The sequence below is a fragment of the Fusarium phalaenopsidis genome, assembly GCF_050370095.1.
Source record: "Fusarium phalaenopsidis strain FUZ10S chromosome Unknown contig_32286, whole genome shotgun sequence".
Classification (NCBI taxonomy): Eukaryota; Fungi; Ascomycota; class Sordariomycetes; order Hypocreales; family Nectriaceae; genus Fusarium; species Fusarium phalaenopsidis.
Window position 1 is genome coordinate 828,371 of NW_028145413.1, and position 16,293 is coordinate 844,663.

Genomic DNA, 16,293 nt, shown 5'->3' on the forward strand with positions numbered 1-16,293 from the left:
TCACAAGTGTCCTAGTCGAATATTCTCAAAGTATACAGCAAAAAAGGGAATGTCCAGAAAGGAATATCAACAGAACCATGTCCCCTTTGGGAGGTGGGAGTGCCCTATATAGGCATCCCTCCAACATCATGATGCAACATGATTCACAGTCAAAGAACCACCGCCATCCAAGCAAACGAAAAACCCCAGCCGCCAAAGAATCAGAACCAGGTTTGACCCAGGTGAGCGCATCGCCCTGCAAATCATGGCCAGAAACAAAGGCCCCTTCCACACGCGGCATACGTCCTGGCCAATCGTGGGCCGCCGCGGATCCAAGGCGCTTGCGTCATGCTCGGGGGGCAGTTTGTTCGCAGGCGGCTGGGAAAACCGGTTCTCTGGCTTGCCGGTGGAGAAGACCCCTGGAGGCTTGCTGTCAGCCACTCGAGCCACCCACCGACGACGCGTGTGAAACGGGGCGGCGAGAGGCTTTCTTCGTTAGTAACTAAGTTCGGCAACATCCTCGTGTTTCTATCTTTGTTCGCTCAGAGAGGCCTCATCTCGTGTTTGAACGTCCTTTGTGGGTTTAGTGGACCTTTTCCCGCTTCAGGTGTTGGACCCTGGATTTGAGTTAAGCATAATCGACAGATTATGTTGTCCCGACAAGGTTTCCTCGCTACGTGGCGATTTTGGGCTTGGGACGAGCCTTGGCTGTGCATTGAATCAGTAGCACAACCGCTAATGCAACTAATGACGAACAATGCACCCTGAACTCTTGACAACAGCCGTCAATGGCCTCTGCCGACCTTCACATCACAGATGGATGAATGCCTTCCAGTCTTGCTCTTCCTTGTTAGCCTGACTGACTGCCTGCCACCTCCAACCAAGAGCGGGTCATCCGCTCAACCACCCAGTCGGCTTCCGTAGCTCAGTTGGTTAGAGCGTCGTACTAATACTTCAGTTTACACTGTAATATCGGTGATGCGAAGGTCTCAGGTTCAAGCCCTGGCGGGAGCAATCCCATACGCCCTCTGGGTGCTTTCTTTTTGCATTTTTGAGGCCTTGATCGAGTTGTGCTTTGGTGATGTCCTGGGCTTGGTGTTGATTGAAACTGAGGCTGCCACCTGGCGACCATAGTACCTCAGGCAACCTTTACCATGAAGACAGCTTAAAGATTGCCAAATTAGGCAAGCAATCACATCATGACTGCCTCTTTCTTGCTTGCTCTTAGGTAAACCGTTAGCCTAAAGTGTCTGGGTCGACGGGAGTGGCGTCGCATTTTCGGTAACTTAGCCACTACCGAGGAGCGGCAAACTCCTGGAGGCCATCATGACCACCAAGACCATCTTTGAGTGGAAAGTCGAGATATCTTTCGGCCTTGGTCCAGTCTCTGGTCCTGGTTCTTTGATAAGCCCGGCCTCAAGACCTTGTAAAAAGAAACGTCGGTTACTCAAGGTTCTCTTCAACTCGCCGCACAAAGACCAGAGCATCTTGATCCTTAGTCTTTGAGATATGTATTATTACTATTATGCCTTTCCCAAACGTGCTGAGACAATGGCCATGAGCACCGATATTCATGCGTAAGGACACCCTGCCCCGCGATGGCGGTGGGAAGATACCTCCTCCATTTCCTCAAAGTGCCTATGAGAAAGAAGCTAATGCCCTGGATCGATTACATGGGGTGGTTGGGTTAGACATGTGTTCACCCTTCAGCCAGTAAAAGACAAAATAAACAGGCATCTAGAATAGCAAGAATTGCTTCGTATTGGTCTTTTGCGTTTGTACTCCTGTATCGCTGCCCCCTTGTGTTATCGCGTCTATCATGACATCCTCTTCATCACCCCCTCCATCATGTCTTTCTCATGTATAAAATCATGTATCTTCATGCCTCTCTCTCATCTCATGCTCATCCCCCCTGTTCATCAAGGCCACTTGATCTCCCCTGGCACTCGGCTCCGTCTCTTACCCACGGCGCCTGACGCCCCTGATAGACCGGCTGGCGGTGGCATGCCTCCGTCTCGGCTGCCAAGGCCATCGCGGCTGCCTGGTGCGCGACCCACGTTCTCCTTGTTGCTCATGCTGCTCTCGCTGCGGACGACCATTGGAATCTCACCTCGTGACCCAATGGCAGAGCTGTTGCCATTGCCGCTGGCTCCTACTGCTGACCGTGAGCCGCTGCCGCCGGCTAGAGATGTTCGCGGGAGTCGGCTCTTGCCCGCGGCGCCAAATTCGCCGCTGATACGTCGGGGAATCCCCGTCGGACCGTCTCTGCTCCGCGGCCGGTATAGCATACCCTCTCGTTCCACCGCCGCTGAGCGTCGCGGGCTCGCTGCTACTTCTATGTAGGCATTGCCCGCAAGGCTGGCGCGGCTTCTATGAGTTGGCGTTTGCGGAACCGACATGGACGAGTGCAGTCCAGGGGGTGTGTAGCTCGTATTACGTCGCGATCCCCGACGTGATGAGGTCGAACTTGGTACAGAACTCGGCACGTTCTCGTGGGGTCTTCCACTGCCCTCGATATTCGACTTGACCAGCTCCGAAGCCAGGTTCCGCACCAAGACAGCTGAGTCCTTCTCTGATAGGGTCTGAATTGCAGCCATGAGAGACCGAACTTGTGAGCTGTTGAGCGACCGTGTTCCATCGCCACTGCCCAATCCGGGCTCACAAGCGTCCACAATAGTCCTCACCAGCCTGAGGAGGTTCAGCCGCACAACAGCCTTCTTGTGTCCCAGGCGCTGCGCAATACCCGCAAACATCTCGGGCTTCGCCAGCGACGCCGCAACTGACGGGCTCAGGCGCAGTAACTTGAGCAACGGTTCCAGAAGGTTCGAATCGAAAGCGTTGAGTCTGTTTGTGCCAAAGCAGCTGACAATGGCGCGCGTGAAGCTGCCCTCAACTAGGTGGCTCTCCACGTTGGCCGTCTCCTCCTGCAGCCAAATCAAGATGGCATCGAGCGCCGTGACCTGCCAGTACTGGTCCGTAAGTAGTGACACATAAAAGTCGAGACCCTTGTTTTGCCATAGATATCTCCGCCCCTTTGATCCCGAATGCGCCATGTCGCAGAGGATCGGAAGAGCAAACTCCTTCGGTGGACGGTCGGTCTGCATAATACGTAGAAGCAGTGGGATAATACCACCAACAGCAGCATCCTCCTGGCGTTCCTTGCTCAGACGGCAGAGGTTGAACAAGGTGTTGAGGACCTGGTTGGAGATTTCGCGAAAATGGGTCTGCCCCTTTTTCATACTGTAGCTGAGAAGATCAATCAGGAACTCGATAGCATCAGCCGAGTGCAGTGATTCGATGGTTGTCGAAAGCATCGACAGGTTCTTGATGAACTTGAGCATCGTGATTTGGTGGATGGGCGTCATGCGGCGTAGATCCTTCAGGACGCTCTTCAGCACCTGCCGATCTGCCACTACCTCCTTGACGTAGTTCTCCGCCTGGCTGAAGAGATAGAAAATGTTGACAATTCGTCCCTCGATAAGCTCGCCCAGCTCGTCCTCGCCCTCCTCGTCGAGGACCCTGTGTAGAACCAGTGCCAATGGATAAAGAATCTTGCTTCGTGAAAAGATTCTACAAAAGTCGTTCTTGGGCGTTGGGCCTTGGAGTTCAAAAACGTTCCAGATTCCGTTGACTCCAATAAGGACCAGGTCTCTCGTAACATCGTAGTCTTCATCGAGGAACTCGACCAGGACGTTGAGACCACCTGCGGATACAAACATCTGTAGTGTTAGTGTAGACGTCTGGTACATCTGACGAACAAAAGCAGCTGCCTCGAGACGGATCTCGTCAGAGTACTGCCGTGCAGCAAACTTGGTAATGATGGGAATTCCACCGACGAAGCAGAGGTTTTCTTGAATTTCCACGTCATCCAGGATAATCTTGGGATGTTAGCTAGTCTCCTGATGTGGGTGATTATGGACTTACTGCATTGACAACCTTGAGCAGCTGTAATATCATGTACTGTCTGCTCTTGACTGTACATGGCTCTAGGATCTCAAGAATGGGCAGCAATCCGTGGGCGCTGATAATCAAGTTCTTCACCTCGCTGTTCTCCCAGAGCAAGGCAAGCTGCACATGGTTAGTAAATCCTCAATCAAAAGGTTGTCAAGACTTACAAGGTCCTCGGAGAACTCAGCTAGGGCGTCCTCGCCCTCTGTCGTCTTCAGCGATCTCACCAACCCCTCAACCTTCTCTGCTAACCTGGCGTGTCGATCCCTGGCAATATTTGCCTCCAAGTCCATCTCGTCCCACCCTGGGTCCATCGACGCAAACGGATCATCTTCATCCTCGTCGTCTCCTAACCAGGAGTTGCTCGACACGCGGGACATAAGCATCAATCCACCATCCTCAGAACCCCTCTCGCTCTCCTCCTTTTCGGCTATCGAGTCTTCGGGGCCGAAAATGTCGCTAAAATCTTCGTCGTCGTCCTCTGCGAATTTCTGGATCTCTATCGACGACCGAGTACGTCGCATTGGTCGATCGGGAAGCACGGATGGTCGAGAGCTGGGCTTCTTCTTGATGCTGCTCCCAACTGGATCCTGCATTGATCTCGGTAGGGTCGTGAGGTCTGATGGATGGAATAGTTGTGGTGCATCGCTCTGCCGTGAGCCCTGAAAATTGTGAGCCTGGATAGTCCATCATGATACGTACAACATACTCTTCTTACAGCTTGATTCACCTTGTGGGTGAATACACTATCATTATCCACAAATAGATCCGAAAAGTCCTCGACGCTGTGCTCGCGATACACAACGTCTGGTCTCGATGGGAGCTCAAACTTGTTGTTAAAGTGTGATTTCGTAGGCGATCTGGTCCGGCCTGAGCCTACGGCCCTGCTCGAGCTCGACTTGTTCCGGCTGTGCGATTTGGGCTCTGGGGTCTTGGTGGTCTTCTTCGGTAGAGGCCGGATCGTCTGCTCCTGAGGATCATTGTCCTGCCAGTGATTCGGGCCCTTTATCGTCATGAGTTCTCCCTCAAAGTCGTCGTCGTAGGCGCTGCTGTCGTTTCTTCCATCATTCACCGAGGCAAACGCCTTGAGGCGGTCGCTGGACAAGAGGCCGCCAAAATTATCCTGAGGCTTGAGATGGGGTAGCTGCAGCGCACTCGGTGAGATGGCTGTAGCAAAGTCGTCATCCCAATTGTCGTCATCTGCGTAGATTAATGTCAGTCCCTGGAGGGAGCTTGAACGGATTCGGTCGACCGAGGACGCCAAATGCCCGGTTGTGGTTTAAGGCGACCGGATCGCCGAGGGATTTGCACATACCAGCAAGTTCAGGCTTACTGAAAGCTTCAGCGCCAGGTCGGGGCTTGGGGAGAGTCAAAGAACTCTTGGCGGGCGTTCCACCGAGGAACCGTGTCGAGGGGCCCGATTCGGAGCCAGTCGAGGCTCGGAGCGATGACTCGGATGACTTGAGCGCCTTGTTCCACTGCTTAACCTCCTCAACAGCGTCGCTGAAATTGGCTGGTGCTTTTGATACGGGTGCTTCGGTTCGACGACAGCCTGTGATCCAAGCATGGCGGAGCAATTTGCGGGCTGTTACACGGAGATTTGGGTCTTTCTGAAAACACTGCATCAGAAAGTCTCGGGCGGCCTGAATCAAGTCAGCAAAGGGCGACAGGGACAATTGGGTGGACCAACCGCCGAGATTCCTTCAGGTAGAGGAGGGTGGTCGTCGTTCACTATGGCAAATAGCGCAGGCATGGCGGCGAGGTTGTGATATGGGGGTTTGCCTTGGAGAAGCTCGATGACGGTGCAACCGACACTCCAGATATCAGAGGCAGAGCTCGCTCCAGACAGCTGAATGATCTCAGGGGCCATCCAGTAGGGGGTGCCGACAACTTGCGCCTCCTTGTCCTGTCCACCAGCGAGAGTGCTGGTGGAAACTCCAAAATCTGCGAGTTTGACTGTTCCATCTTTGGTGGTGAGAATGTTGGCGCCCTTGATGTCTCTGTGGATAACACCCTGGTCGTGGAGATACTGAAGTCCCTGTAGGACTTGGGTCATGTAGACACCAACGAGATTCTCGGGGAATTTGCCATAAGCCTTGCAGATCGAGTGCAGGGAACCGTTTTCGCAGTACCTAGTTGGTCAGCCAGGCGATTTGAAGATCCATGGGGATTCGTACTCGAGAATAATATTGAGGGCGTCAACGGACTTGACGTATCCAATATACTTGACAATATTGTCGTGCTGTCATGGTTAGAGGTTATATCGCCTGCAGAGGGAGCTTCTTACATGAAGATTCTTGAGCAAATTAATTTCACTCTAATCGTCGCTCTGTCAGCATCTCGGTTCCAGGCAATCTCATAAACTCCCGTTATTCAACTTATCCAGGAACAAACCCACCTCGATCATGCGCAGTTCACTCTTGGGCAGATCCGCGAGCTTGATCTGCTTGACAGCAACCGCCTCGCCGTTGCCCCAGTTGAAAGCCTTGTATACGGATCCAAAAGCGCCCTTCCCGAGGCATTCACCTAAGCGCTGCAGGCAGATAAAAACGTTAGCACTTTGGCACAACTCTCCCTGAACCTAAACGCTTGCTCCTCCTCTCTTCCTACAAAAAAGTTTGGCGCGGGAGCTTGGAGAGTGTACGCACGTAGTCCTTGAGCCCCGGATCCTGCAGGGCAGAGCTCTCACGGTGCTTCTCCTTGCGAGACGGCGTGCCAGGCATTGGTCGCTCGCGGCTGGCCACGGCGGCGCGGCCATTGGCGTGGAACTGCCGCTCGGGCAGCATCTCTCGGGCACGCTCTCACTGCGTGAGGCTCGGTTATAGCGATGGCCAGTTGAGAATCTGCCTCCTCGGGACGAGCAGAGGCGGGCGACGAGGAAGAGAACCGGGTTTCTGTGTCAAGACGGAGATCTCATTCCCGGCAAAGATCGAGGCAGGGGAGGGCGAAGAGCGGTAACGGTTCGTTTCTACATGCGAAGTCGAGATTGAGATCGTCTTTGGACCGCTCAGTAGCTTCGGCCGTCTCGTCGAGGAGGTCGTGCGGTTCGCAGGAGCGTCGAGGTCGTCAACGTGATCGAGTCAAGGGTTGTCGGAGGGGAGACGAGAGAGAGAGCAGAGGTTCGTTTCGTTTCGTGCGCTAAAACGAGAGACGGGTTGGGCTACGCACAGAGGCCCAGGGAGCAAGGAGGGGATCAGGCGGTCAAGTTTGAAAGAGAGAGGAGAAGAATGAGTGACAACTGGGCAGAAATTCGGCTCGACTGGACCAAAAGATTGATCCCCAATCATGGACCTGCGCTCGCTTGAGGTGTTGTTTCTCGCAACCCAACCTACGCCGGGCCCGGTCCCTGCCTGCTGGCCTCCGCCGAGTGGACGGGCGTGGACGCTGCCTGTAACTCCAGCGCTGTTCAGCGCCCTGCAGAGGGATGGCCCGCTACTAGGCCGCAGGTCCCGATACCTACAGGGCTGTCTCCCGGCACTGGGCGGTGCGGGCTGTTCCCCACTGGCTCATCGCCCGCGCATGGTGGATGGCCCCCCGGTTCTCCAGTGAGGTGAGGTGAGGTGGCTCTCTGCTGGTGACACCCAACAGCAGCAACCACGCCGACAACGAAGCAATCCATCCATACCTGGGGGAACGGCAGGCTGCAGATCTCTATCGTGATCATGATGGCTCATATCTCAAGCCTTACAAACCAGTGTCTTTCTTCGACAATGCTATGGCTTTCCGTTGAAACAGCCCAAGTTCATGCCATGCCATGCCATGTCATGTAATGCAATGCATTCACTCACAACTCTCACCCTACCTTACTTGCCCAACTCCTTGTAAGGCTGTCCGTCCGAAAGGGCAGCATGTCCCGCTCACCCTCATTGGGCGACGGTCCTAATCAAAGTGTCGCAGAATTTCCAAGACATCTCCATCGCCCTCGAGTAAGGTAAGCCATCCCCCGGAACTGCAACGACGGGTTACGACATTGGTGCGCCTCTCACCGCCGGCAGGATGGAAGGATAATCAAAAAAGAAAGTGGCCGAGGGATTTCATGTGTGCCTGGATTAGTCGTCATGCGCACAATGTACATTCTTGACACCCGGCTTATTCTCTTTCAGCCAGCTCCTGCGACGCCTCAACTACTAGTTACGGCCAGGATGACTTGTAAGCGAACGACCAACAACGCCAACTCTCGGGCAAACCGCAGTGACACTTCCCTGCTCGCAACGCAAACGATACCGATCTATCATTGACTACCGCCCCTAGCCTCGGGCCACTAATGCGTCTCATCCCGGCATGTACGACAGACTTGGGGGGGCTGCGAACCTCCGATCTGGAGTGCATCGCCGCGGCCATGCCAACTCGAGAAATGCGCTTATTACCTCTCTTTTCTTCACACCATATCGAATGCGCCCCCTTGTCCGCAGCTGGTCAAGGATATTTCAGTGCCGATCGATTTCGAGTCGCGGGGGGGAAACTCGTTGTAAGCAGTAACCAACGCGTTCAGGCTATCCCCTGATCAAAGCGCAATCACTCTTGGCCAGCCTGACGTGACGCTGGCATGACGATGCCTCGCACCCTCCGTAGACGACCAGGGGACACATACTCGTCAATGCGGCAGGGCATCCTCGTTTCGTCCTTGCCGCGTCTTACCAATCGGTTGGTAACTATGTACGCGCGGATGCCCTCAAGAGCCCTGGCACCCTCGACGGTCAACTGTACCAAGGACCGGAGGAACCCTCGCATCTTGGCACCTTACACCCTCGTATTTCTCATCTGTATCCAGCAGTTATCGCGACCAACAGCACGCAGCCGTTCCGAAGACAAGGTACGCCAAGCCACCATCGTTTTGCATCTGCCAGGGCCTGTCTACAGATGAGGGTCCAGGCACATGCATGACGCCGCAAATATATCCAAAACCCCCTCACAATAAGCCTAGCAGTCAAAGCACCCAGCGTGATCGACATGTCTGGCTCATGATATTGAATTGTAGCGTGGGCGAGTTTCCGCACGACAGCTAAATAAAAGCACCCGCAATTATACAGAATTGACTCCAACACCCGTTAACCGTTGACCGTCCCAGTATACTCAGACATCTAAACCCCCGACACTCCGACGCTTCCTCGCTGTTGTTTTCCTGACACATTGAGTACCCTGTCAGTTTTGGTCCATTATAAAATACAAAGCAAATGTGCCCGCTCGCTCATTCAGGCCCATCTCCTGGCAAGTTTCGACTGAGGCCTGCCTCGGCCCACCACTCATCTGGTATATCTTCACGGCGTGCCAGACTTCGAACAATGCGCTGCATTCCCATCCAGTCGTCGTCTCCAACAATTGTGTTGTTTCCCGATGTTGTTGAGCTCTCGCGAGTGACCCCCCATCGCTCCAAAACTTGCTCGTCATCCGAGTTTCCCACGGATAATTGTCCTACCCAACCATGGCGAGGGCGTTGATGAGCAAGAGGCAATGGACCATCCAGCTCAGCCGCGTTTCCTGTGGCATCCTCCCCACTGGGCAAAGGGCCGTCCGGTGATTGTCGCCGCCGAGTGACCGAGGATTCGGAGTTGACTGCCCCACTACCCCGGCTGATAGGCCCATCGACCGGTCCATCCAAGTTGTAATCGGGCACTCGGACCCGAACACGTCGCAACGCATCTCGGCGACGACGGATTAGCGCAAAGTCGGGATGCTCGTAATCAGGCGATTCTGTGTCCGAGTTTTCGCAGCCCGATTCACAAGCCTGGTCAACCGACGTGTCGTGGGGCGGGTCCGGAGCAGTCAGAGGTGTGCTTGACGATGCGCCAGCACTCTGTGATGCAACAGTCGATGCAAAAGATGAGCCCGCGCTGGGCGGTTGAGGGTCGGGCGTGAGAGTAGTCAAAAGCGTGTCCCACACTTCAGGGCTGAGGCTTCTGTCGCGATCACCAAGTCCATCAACACCTCGGTTTGGCTGCGAGGTTGAGTTGCGTCGACGTTCAGTCATTTCAAGCCTAGCCATTGCGCGGTTTCGGAACTCGGCTCGTCGGCGTCTTCTCTCTTGTTCGGCGCTTGATGAGCGAGTAGTGGTAGGTGGCTGTTGAACGGGAGGGGGAGGCCCTCGTAGAGGTCCATCTTCATCCTGCTGAAAGCTAACCGGACCAACCTGAAGAGTGTGTTAGCGATGATGCTCAACTAGCAAGAGCAAATGCTAGAAACTGACAATTCGAGACCGATTGTATCGCGGCAGAGTTTCAAATGTCCACCATCCAAGATCGACCTGCTCGTCTGGCTGCTCGTTAGTCGTTCCGGGTGCAGGCCAGTTATCCCTGAACAGAGAGGTGAGTTGTTCCTCCAGGGTGTTTCTTCGGCGATCTTCAGGCCTCCCCGACGGGCCATCGCGAAATCGCACCGAGTCTGGGACATTGGGACCCGTCATGGCATCGACATCAGGACCAATCCTCGACACCAAATGGCTCTCCCTCAAGGGGCTAGGTCGCCATCTCGCCATGAAGTCTCGTTCTCTGCGCTCGCTATCGCGAATGGAGATGTGACGGCGCAATGCAGCGCGGCGCTCACGATATTCGGCAGCACGTCCATGGCGACGAATTCCAGAGCGGTTTGGTGACGTAGCTCTGCTCTTGTCTGAAGCTTTGGGTGGGAGATCTGACTCGACAGGGGCGATAAACAATCTGTAGATCCAATAAATCAGTACATGTCCAAAAGTCAATCTTGACTCGGCAACACAAAGTTGAAATGCACCAACGCCCTCGTAGTTTAATGCAACGGCAAGGCAGATTCACGGTCGGAGCACGATCTATGTTGCGCCGGCTTGCGAAGCGATAGCGAAAGATGGATCGACCGGGGATCACTGCGTTGGCGCGATGGCAACGAGAGGCATCCGAGAAAAAAAAAACAAGGCTGCGCTTACGGGAGACCCATGGCTGTAGGAGCGAAAGCAGTGGAAATAAGCTAAAGAGAGCGACAAGAAAAAGAGGCCGAAAAATAAGCAACACTTTAACAAATGCAAAATGCCAAAATGTTCAAATGTTGGGCCTGAAGAAAGATGAAAGATGGTTGATGACGGCGCTGCCTAGAGCCGGAAGCGTGAAGCGTGAAGCGGGCGGGTAATTAACCAGTGGAGAGGATGAAAGAATGGAGTCCGAGACGGTCCAGCAAAGGGGCGCGGGGGGTAGAGATTCATTCGAGAAGAAGTGACGAAATGGAGTAGCCAATCAGGCGGTGGCGAGGCTTGAAGTCTGAGGTGGTCGCGCGCGTGCGCGTTGAGTGAAGCGTGTCTCGCGTGATCAGGGCTGTTAGTGATTGGTGCAGGTTCAAGACGAAGTGTCAAGCAAGTTGGCAGGGGACTAGCAAATCGTATCAGATGTGGCTCGTGCCGTCGGTTCGCCCGATAACGGATTTGGCCACCTGTGGCGGAGGGGTAGTGTGGCTGGTGCATCAAGAGTGGGTCAATGCTTCCAGACTTCCTCGCCTCAAGCGAAAAATAATGGCCTGTGAAAGACTCTCTCATGCGTTGATGCTGATGCCGATATCCAACTCCCAGGCATCCTAATCTGTCAATTCATCCCGGGATTGCATCAATTAGCATCCCCGGAGCCTCCCAAGGCACTTCGTCTCCGCAGCGCCGGGCTCGGTGAAATGCCGTCTCACCCTCACCATGTCTTCCGCACAGGAAATTCAGTTCGCCATTAACCGCATCTATCGAGCCCTGGCCAACAAGAGGAAAGCGGGCTACCGGGACATTCGATTAGGTCTTGACCGAATCAACCGGGTTGTACCAGACACTCAAGAGTGGAAGGGTGTTCATGTCGCCGGTACCAATGGCAAGGGCTCAATATGTGCCTTTCTCGCCGGCCTATTCAAGCTGGCCGGGCTCAGCTACGGCAGCTTCACATCACCCGCTTTCCCAGAGAGACATAATGGCGTCACCATCAATGGTCTCTATGTGAATCCGCGGATGTACGAGATGGAGATGAGGCATGTCGAGGCCAAGTGGGAGCGCATCGCCACTAACTGGAAGTTTCAACACGGCGAGGACCCCGAGGGCCTATCACCATTCGAACTTGAGACAGCAACCGCCTTCCGCGTCTTCAACAAGATGCATGTCCCCTACGGCATCGTCGAGGTTGGCATGGGTGGAGCCACCGACGCTACCAATGCCATGAAGGAAAAGGCTGTCACCGTCATATCAAAGATCGGCCTTGACCACCAAGAGTTTCTCGGCAACAACATCGAGAACATTGCCAAGGTCAAGGCTGGTATCATGCAAAGAAACGTCCCCTGTATCGTCGATCATACTAATCCCCCCTCCGTCATCCATGCCCTCAGAGAGCACGCTCGCCAGGTAGGGACAGATATCATCCTCACCTGGAAGGCTGAGCCCTTTCTCATGACACTGGACAACTCAAAGTGGAAACTCGAGAGCTACCAAGTTCAGAACCTCCTCTGTGCTGCTCTCGCCTTCCGCCATTTATTCCCTTTAAAAGAAATTGACTTGAACAAGCTTATGGCTACGAACCCCTTCTTGCCTGGACGAATGGAGACGGTACAGATCTACCCCCCAGCTTCTGGTCTTGAATCAAGAAGCATCCTCGTCGACGGAGCTCACAACATGTTGGGAATCGAGGGTCTGGTTAGCCATGTCGACAAGCACATGCGAAAACCAGATCAACCAGTGACCTGGGTAATGGGTATGTCTTCGAGCAAGCACAAGCCATTCCACCGGATTATCGAAAAGGTTGTCAAGCCCCAAGATAACTTGGCTTTTGTCGAGTTTACTCCCGGCACCAACGATCCCCAGCCTGCACCCGCCAACTACGGCGCCGACCACGGCAAGACCATCGTCAAGACTCCTGAGCAAGTGTACGATGGAGAGCCCACCATTGCGAACGCTCTGCCATGGGCTTGCGAGAAGGCTGGCCAGGATGGACCAGTAGTTGTGACAGGAAGTCTTTATCTCATCCGAGAGCTCTTTGGTCTTGAAGGTGTTCGTCGGGCACGGCAGCTCGGCACACGGAGGCCTGGGCGAGCGCAGCTATACCGATATGTCAAGTTGGCGCAAGAGAGGAACTTGACAAAAGAGGAGGCTCGGGAATTCAAACAAGCGAGGCGACACTTTCACCTGTCGCCCCTCCGAAGCAAAGTCTTCTTGAATGTACGTGACGGTGGCAGTCCTCAGTCCCCGGAGGTGTCCGCTGAAACGTCAGAGCAGCAACGCAAAGCCGCGTACCACAAGAAGCAGGAGGAGGGATACAAAAAGACCATCGTCGCTATCCAGAACGATCTAAAACGACCGACTACTAGTGCCAGTGGTGGGAGTGCCGAGGAGGTCGTCGAGACGGTGGGAAACCTTGCCGCTCGGCTCGAGGACCTCAAGAACCAAGCCTCGATGCACAGGAAGGAGTATGAGGCGGCCATGTTCAATATCAGGGGGCATACGGCGATGGCTCACAAGAAGTACATGGGCTATCGCAAGATCTTTGGGCGGTCAAAGAAGCCCAAGGCCTCTGCCGGGTCCCCGTTCCTCTCGTCACCGGGGGGCAGGCCTATCGCGGTGCGCAAATCGTCCGTGACATGGAATGAGCAAAAGGTGGATGAGGCGGCGGCATTGGCTGAGCAGAGAGGAACATCTAAGAGGAGGAAGAGGGCGTCTGCGCCGAAGGAGGCAAAGAACGTTGACCCGTTTGCCGCGAAGCTGGCTTCGGCCCGGAGGAACCAGTGAGCAGTTTGAATGATGGATGGTCTTGAACGAGTACATGTCTTGAATACCTGCAGCCGGTTGTACTATTATAGAGCTAGGGGTGCATCGACAGGGAGCACAGGATTGGATATGGAGATTGACAGGGCCTGATTGTACATTACCACGACATAGGCAAGTCTATCTAGGCTGAGCATTCAGCATGTATAGTTGATGACAACATCGCCATTTCTCCACGCCAGCGTCTTGAGCCAGTTCTTGGCCAGAGAAACATGCCATCTCTTCTTGGTCCTTGGTCTTTGTAGTGTTAGTCAAACCTCGCATGGGCTGGCCTACATCACATGATCAGACCTTCATCTCACTCCAAACATCGCAAACCTGCGAATCCCCTCATCACACACCTCCACATGGCGCCCACACACCTCATCATCGTCTGCTGCCACGGCATCTGGCTCGGCGGATCAAGCCACGGCGCCGACGAGGCGGAGTGGCTCATTGCCGACTTTCAGCGAGGCGAGACCCCCACCTTTATCCAGCACGTCAAGGCCGGTGTGGAGGCCCTCGCCCTTGACCGGCCCGGCTCTGCGCTGGTGTTTTCAGGGTGAGCTTTCTGTGTAGTACAATCAAAGCTAGTATTCTGACAAGACAGGGGCCCTACGCGTAAAGAGACAAGGATGTCCGAGGCTCAGAGTTATGCAAATATCGCTGCCGAACACGGCTACTGGGGACTCTTGCAGGATGAGCCATCTAACGACGAGATCTTGGTAGAGGAGCGAGCACTGGACTCATACCACAACGTCCTCTTCTCCTTGACGCTCTTCTACTCCAAATTCAAAACATGGCCTTCAAAGATCACCATTGTGAGCCACGGCTTCAAAAAGGAACGACTCGTCGACGGACACTGCACAGCGATTGGATTCCCCTTGGACCGCGTCTCCTTTATTGGCATAGATCCTCCGGGAATGGTCGCTGCCGCTGCAGGAGCTTCTGATGGAAAGGATAAAGAAGAGGCCATAAAGGGTGTTGGGTTGGCAATGGGCGAGTGGAGGAGTGATCCTCATGGACGAGGAGAGAGCTTGGCTGGGAAGAGAGCGAAGAGGAACCCCTGGGGAGTGAGCCAAGGCGTTTTCCCAGATGGAGATCTTGATCATGGTGGTTTGGTGGTCAAGATTCAGGATGGGAATGAAGTTCTAGATGAAGATACGGCAAGGCCATGGTGATTCTCTATATAAACCACTTTAGAGCATGCCACTACTACTTATATCTAGATCATCTATAGAACGCTCTTCTCCCCATCTCTTGGCTTCCCCCTCCCCCTTGGCCCCCTTTGCACCGCATCAACCAGGAACTTGACAGTATCCTCCACCATGGCAGCACTAAACCGATGTCCCACGCCCTCATAAACACGATCCTCCAACACAAAACCACCATCGTACCAACCCCCCTCGCCCACAGCCTGCTTCAGCAGTGTTGCCAGGGGTCGGCTGTTTCCGTAGGGGACCAGCGCGTCGTCGGCTCCTGAGCAGAGGAGAAGCCTCTTTCCTCTCACGCGGGCGTCGAGGACCGACTTTAGACGGGACTGATCGGATTGAATGGGCGATGTTCCAAAGAGTAGGGCTTTTGGGTCATGGCGGAGGCAGGTCTTGACGAGGTCTTTGGGAAAGTATTTGCTCCCGATGAAGTTGGCGCCGCAGTCGAGCTTGGCTATAGCAGCGCGATCACTCATAAGACCTGTATCTCATCAGCACACTCTCCTTGTCTCTTTTCCAGTTTGGAACTCACTCATAAAGTCAGGGCATCCAACGACAGCCACAGCAGCGTCGATCCTCTCCTCTCCAAACCAAGCCTGCCACGCGCTGTGCCCTCCCAGACTCCATCCAAGACAGACATGCCCATCAACCTCACGACCTAGATATCCAGCGACAAGGTCCATCAGCCCAGACATGTCAGTAACACCACCCTTAACCATGCCCATCATATCAATCGCATGGCTCACATTCCCACCATCCCAGGCCAGATTCGCCGACTCGCTGACAAGCCGTGTTCCGTGGTTAGGCATGTCAAACGCCAAGGCGATGAGACCTCGCTCTGGCGATTCCCCCGCGTGGGCGTTCCAGGCGGCGATGGTCCGGCTAGCAATATCATGCATCCGCGCTCGCGTGCGAGTGCGAGGATGAAGCAGCCAGAGACAAGTCACTGGCTTATTCTGAGGCAACTCATCGAGGCCGTAGACGTCGACGAGGAGGCCCGCCATGGGGAGCGTCTTTTTAGAGACGGCGGGAGGTGGCGGGAGGCCCTTCGTAGCATATTTATCGGTCATTTTGAAAACAATTCGTAAGTAGATAGATGAAGCTCGGCGATAATCTGCCAAGGTCAAGATGTCAAGTTCACCTCGGCTTCTTCTCACGCAAGCTCGAATCGACGGGTGGGTCCAGGGTATCCCGCGCCGGTCTCGGGACTCGGTGTTTTATTGTTGCAGTCAGACATGACGACATTTAGATCTGAGAGTATTATATAGCTTGCGGTCTCTAGGGTTGATGAACTTATTCACTTAATATTCAAGTCTGTTATGATAGCTGAGTTGCTGGCTCTGGCTTGAGGATGAGGGGTCGTGTCTGCATCCTAGTGGAGAGAATAAAGACTCGACACCTACCTACAGATATGTGACGACATGCATGCTCACAAGA

At 54.3% G+C, this 16,293-nt stretch overlaps 5 protein-coding genes and 1 non-coding gene across 6 annotated transcripts; 3 read left to right on the forward strand and 3 right to left on the reverse strand.

Annotated features, from left to right (window-relative positions):
* Positions 1-893: 893 nt before the first annotated feature.
* LRP88_02567 lies at positions 894-993 on the forward strand. The gene has a single exon. It is a non-coding gene; the product is annotated as a tRNA-Ile (tRNA).
* Positions 994-1,898: 905 nt separating this feature from the next.
* LRP88_02568 (serine/threonine-protein kinase) lies at positions 1,899-6,713 on the reverse strand (the record flags this gene model as incomplete). Its single annotated transcript, XM_083239212.1, has 9 exons — positions 1,899-3,857; positions 3,916-4,047; positions 4,095-4,589; positions 4,646-5,127; positions 5,243-5,570; positions 5,618-6,059; positions 6,135-6,169; positions 6,326-6,460; positions 6,576-6,713. The coding sequence occupies 9 exons, from the start codon at positions 6,711-6,713 to the stop codon at positions 1,899-1,901; spliced, it is 4,146 nt and encodes a 1,381-aa protein (XP_083104342.1).
* A 2,402-nt stretch (positions 6,714-9,115) lies between these two features.
* LRP88_02569 (uncharacterized protein) lies at positions 9,116-10,830 on the reverse strand (the record flags this gene model as incomplete). Its single annotated transcript, XM_083239213.1, has 3 exons — positions 9,116-10,054; positions 10,112-10,580; positions 10,820-10,830. The coding sequence occupies 3 exons, from the start codon at positions 10,828-10,830 to the stop codon at positions 9,116-9,118; spliced, it is 1,419 nt and encodes a 472-aa protein (XP_083104343.1).
* A 736-nt stretch (positions 10,831-11,566) lies between these two features.
* On the forward strand, positions 11,567-13,630 carry LRP88_02570 (uncharacterized protein; the record flags this gene model as incomplete). Its single annotated transcript, XM_083239214.1, has 1 exon — positions 11,567-13,630. The coding sequence occupies one exon, from the start codon at positions 11,567-11,569 to the stop codon at positions 13,628-13,630; it is 2,064 nt and encodes a 687-aa protein (XP_083104344.1).
* A 383-nt stretch (positions 13,631-14,013) lies between these two features.
* On the forward strand, positions 14,014-14,826 carry LRP88_02571 (uncharacterized protein; the record flags this gene model as incomplete). Its single annotated transcript, XM_083239215.1, has 2 exons — positions 14,014-14,207; positions 14,256-14,826. The coding sequence occupies 2 exons, from the start codon at positions 14,014-14,016 to the stop codon at positions 14,824-14,826; spliced, it is 765 nt and encodes a 254-aa protein (XP_083104345.1).
* Positions 14,827-14,879: 53 nt separating this feature from the next.
* Positions 14,880-15,926, reverse strand: LRP88_02572 (Alpha/Beta hydrolase protein; the record flags this gene model as incomplete). The annotated part of the gene is made up of 2 exons (XM_083239216.1): positions 14,880-15,337; positions 15,389-15,926. The coding sequence occupies 2 exons, from the start codon at positions 15,924-15,926 to the stop codon at positions 14,880-14,882; spliced, it is 996 nt and encodes a 331-aa protein (XP_083104346.1).
* Between the last annotated feature and the right edge of the window lie 367 nt (positions 15,927-16,293).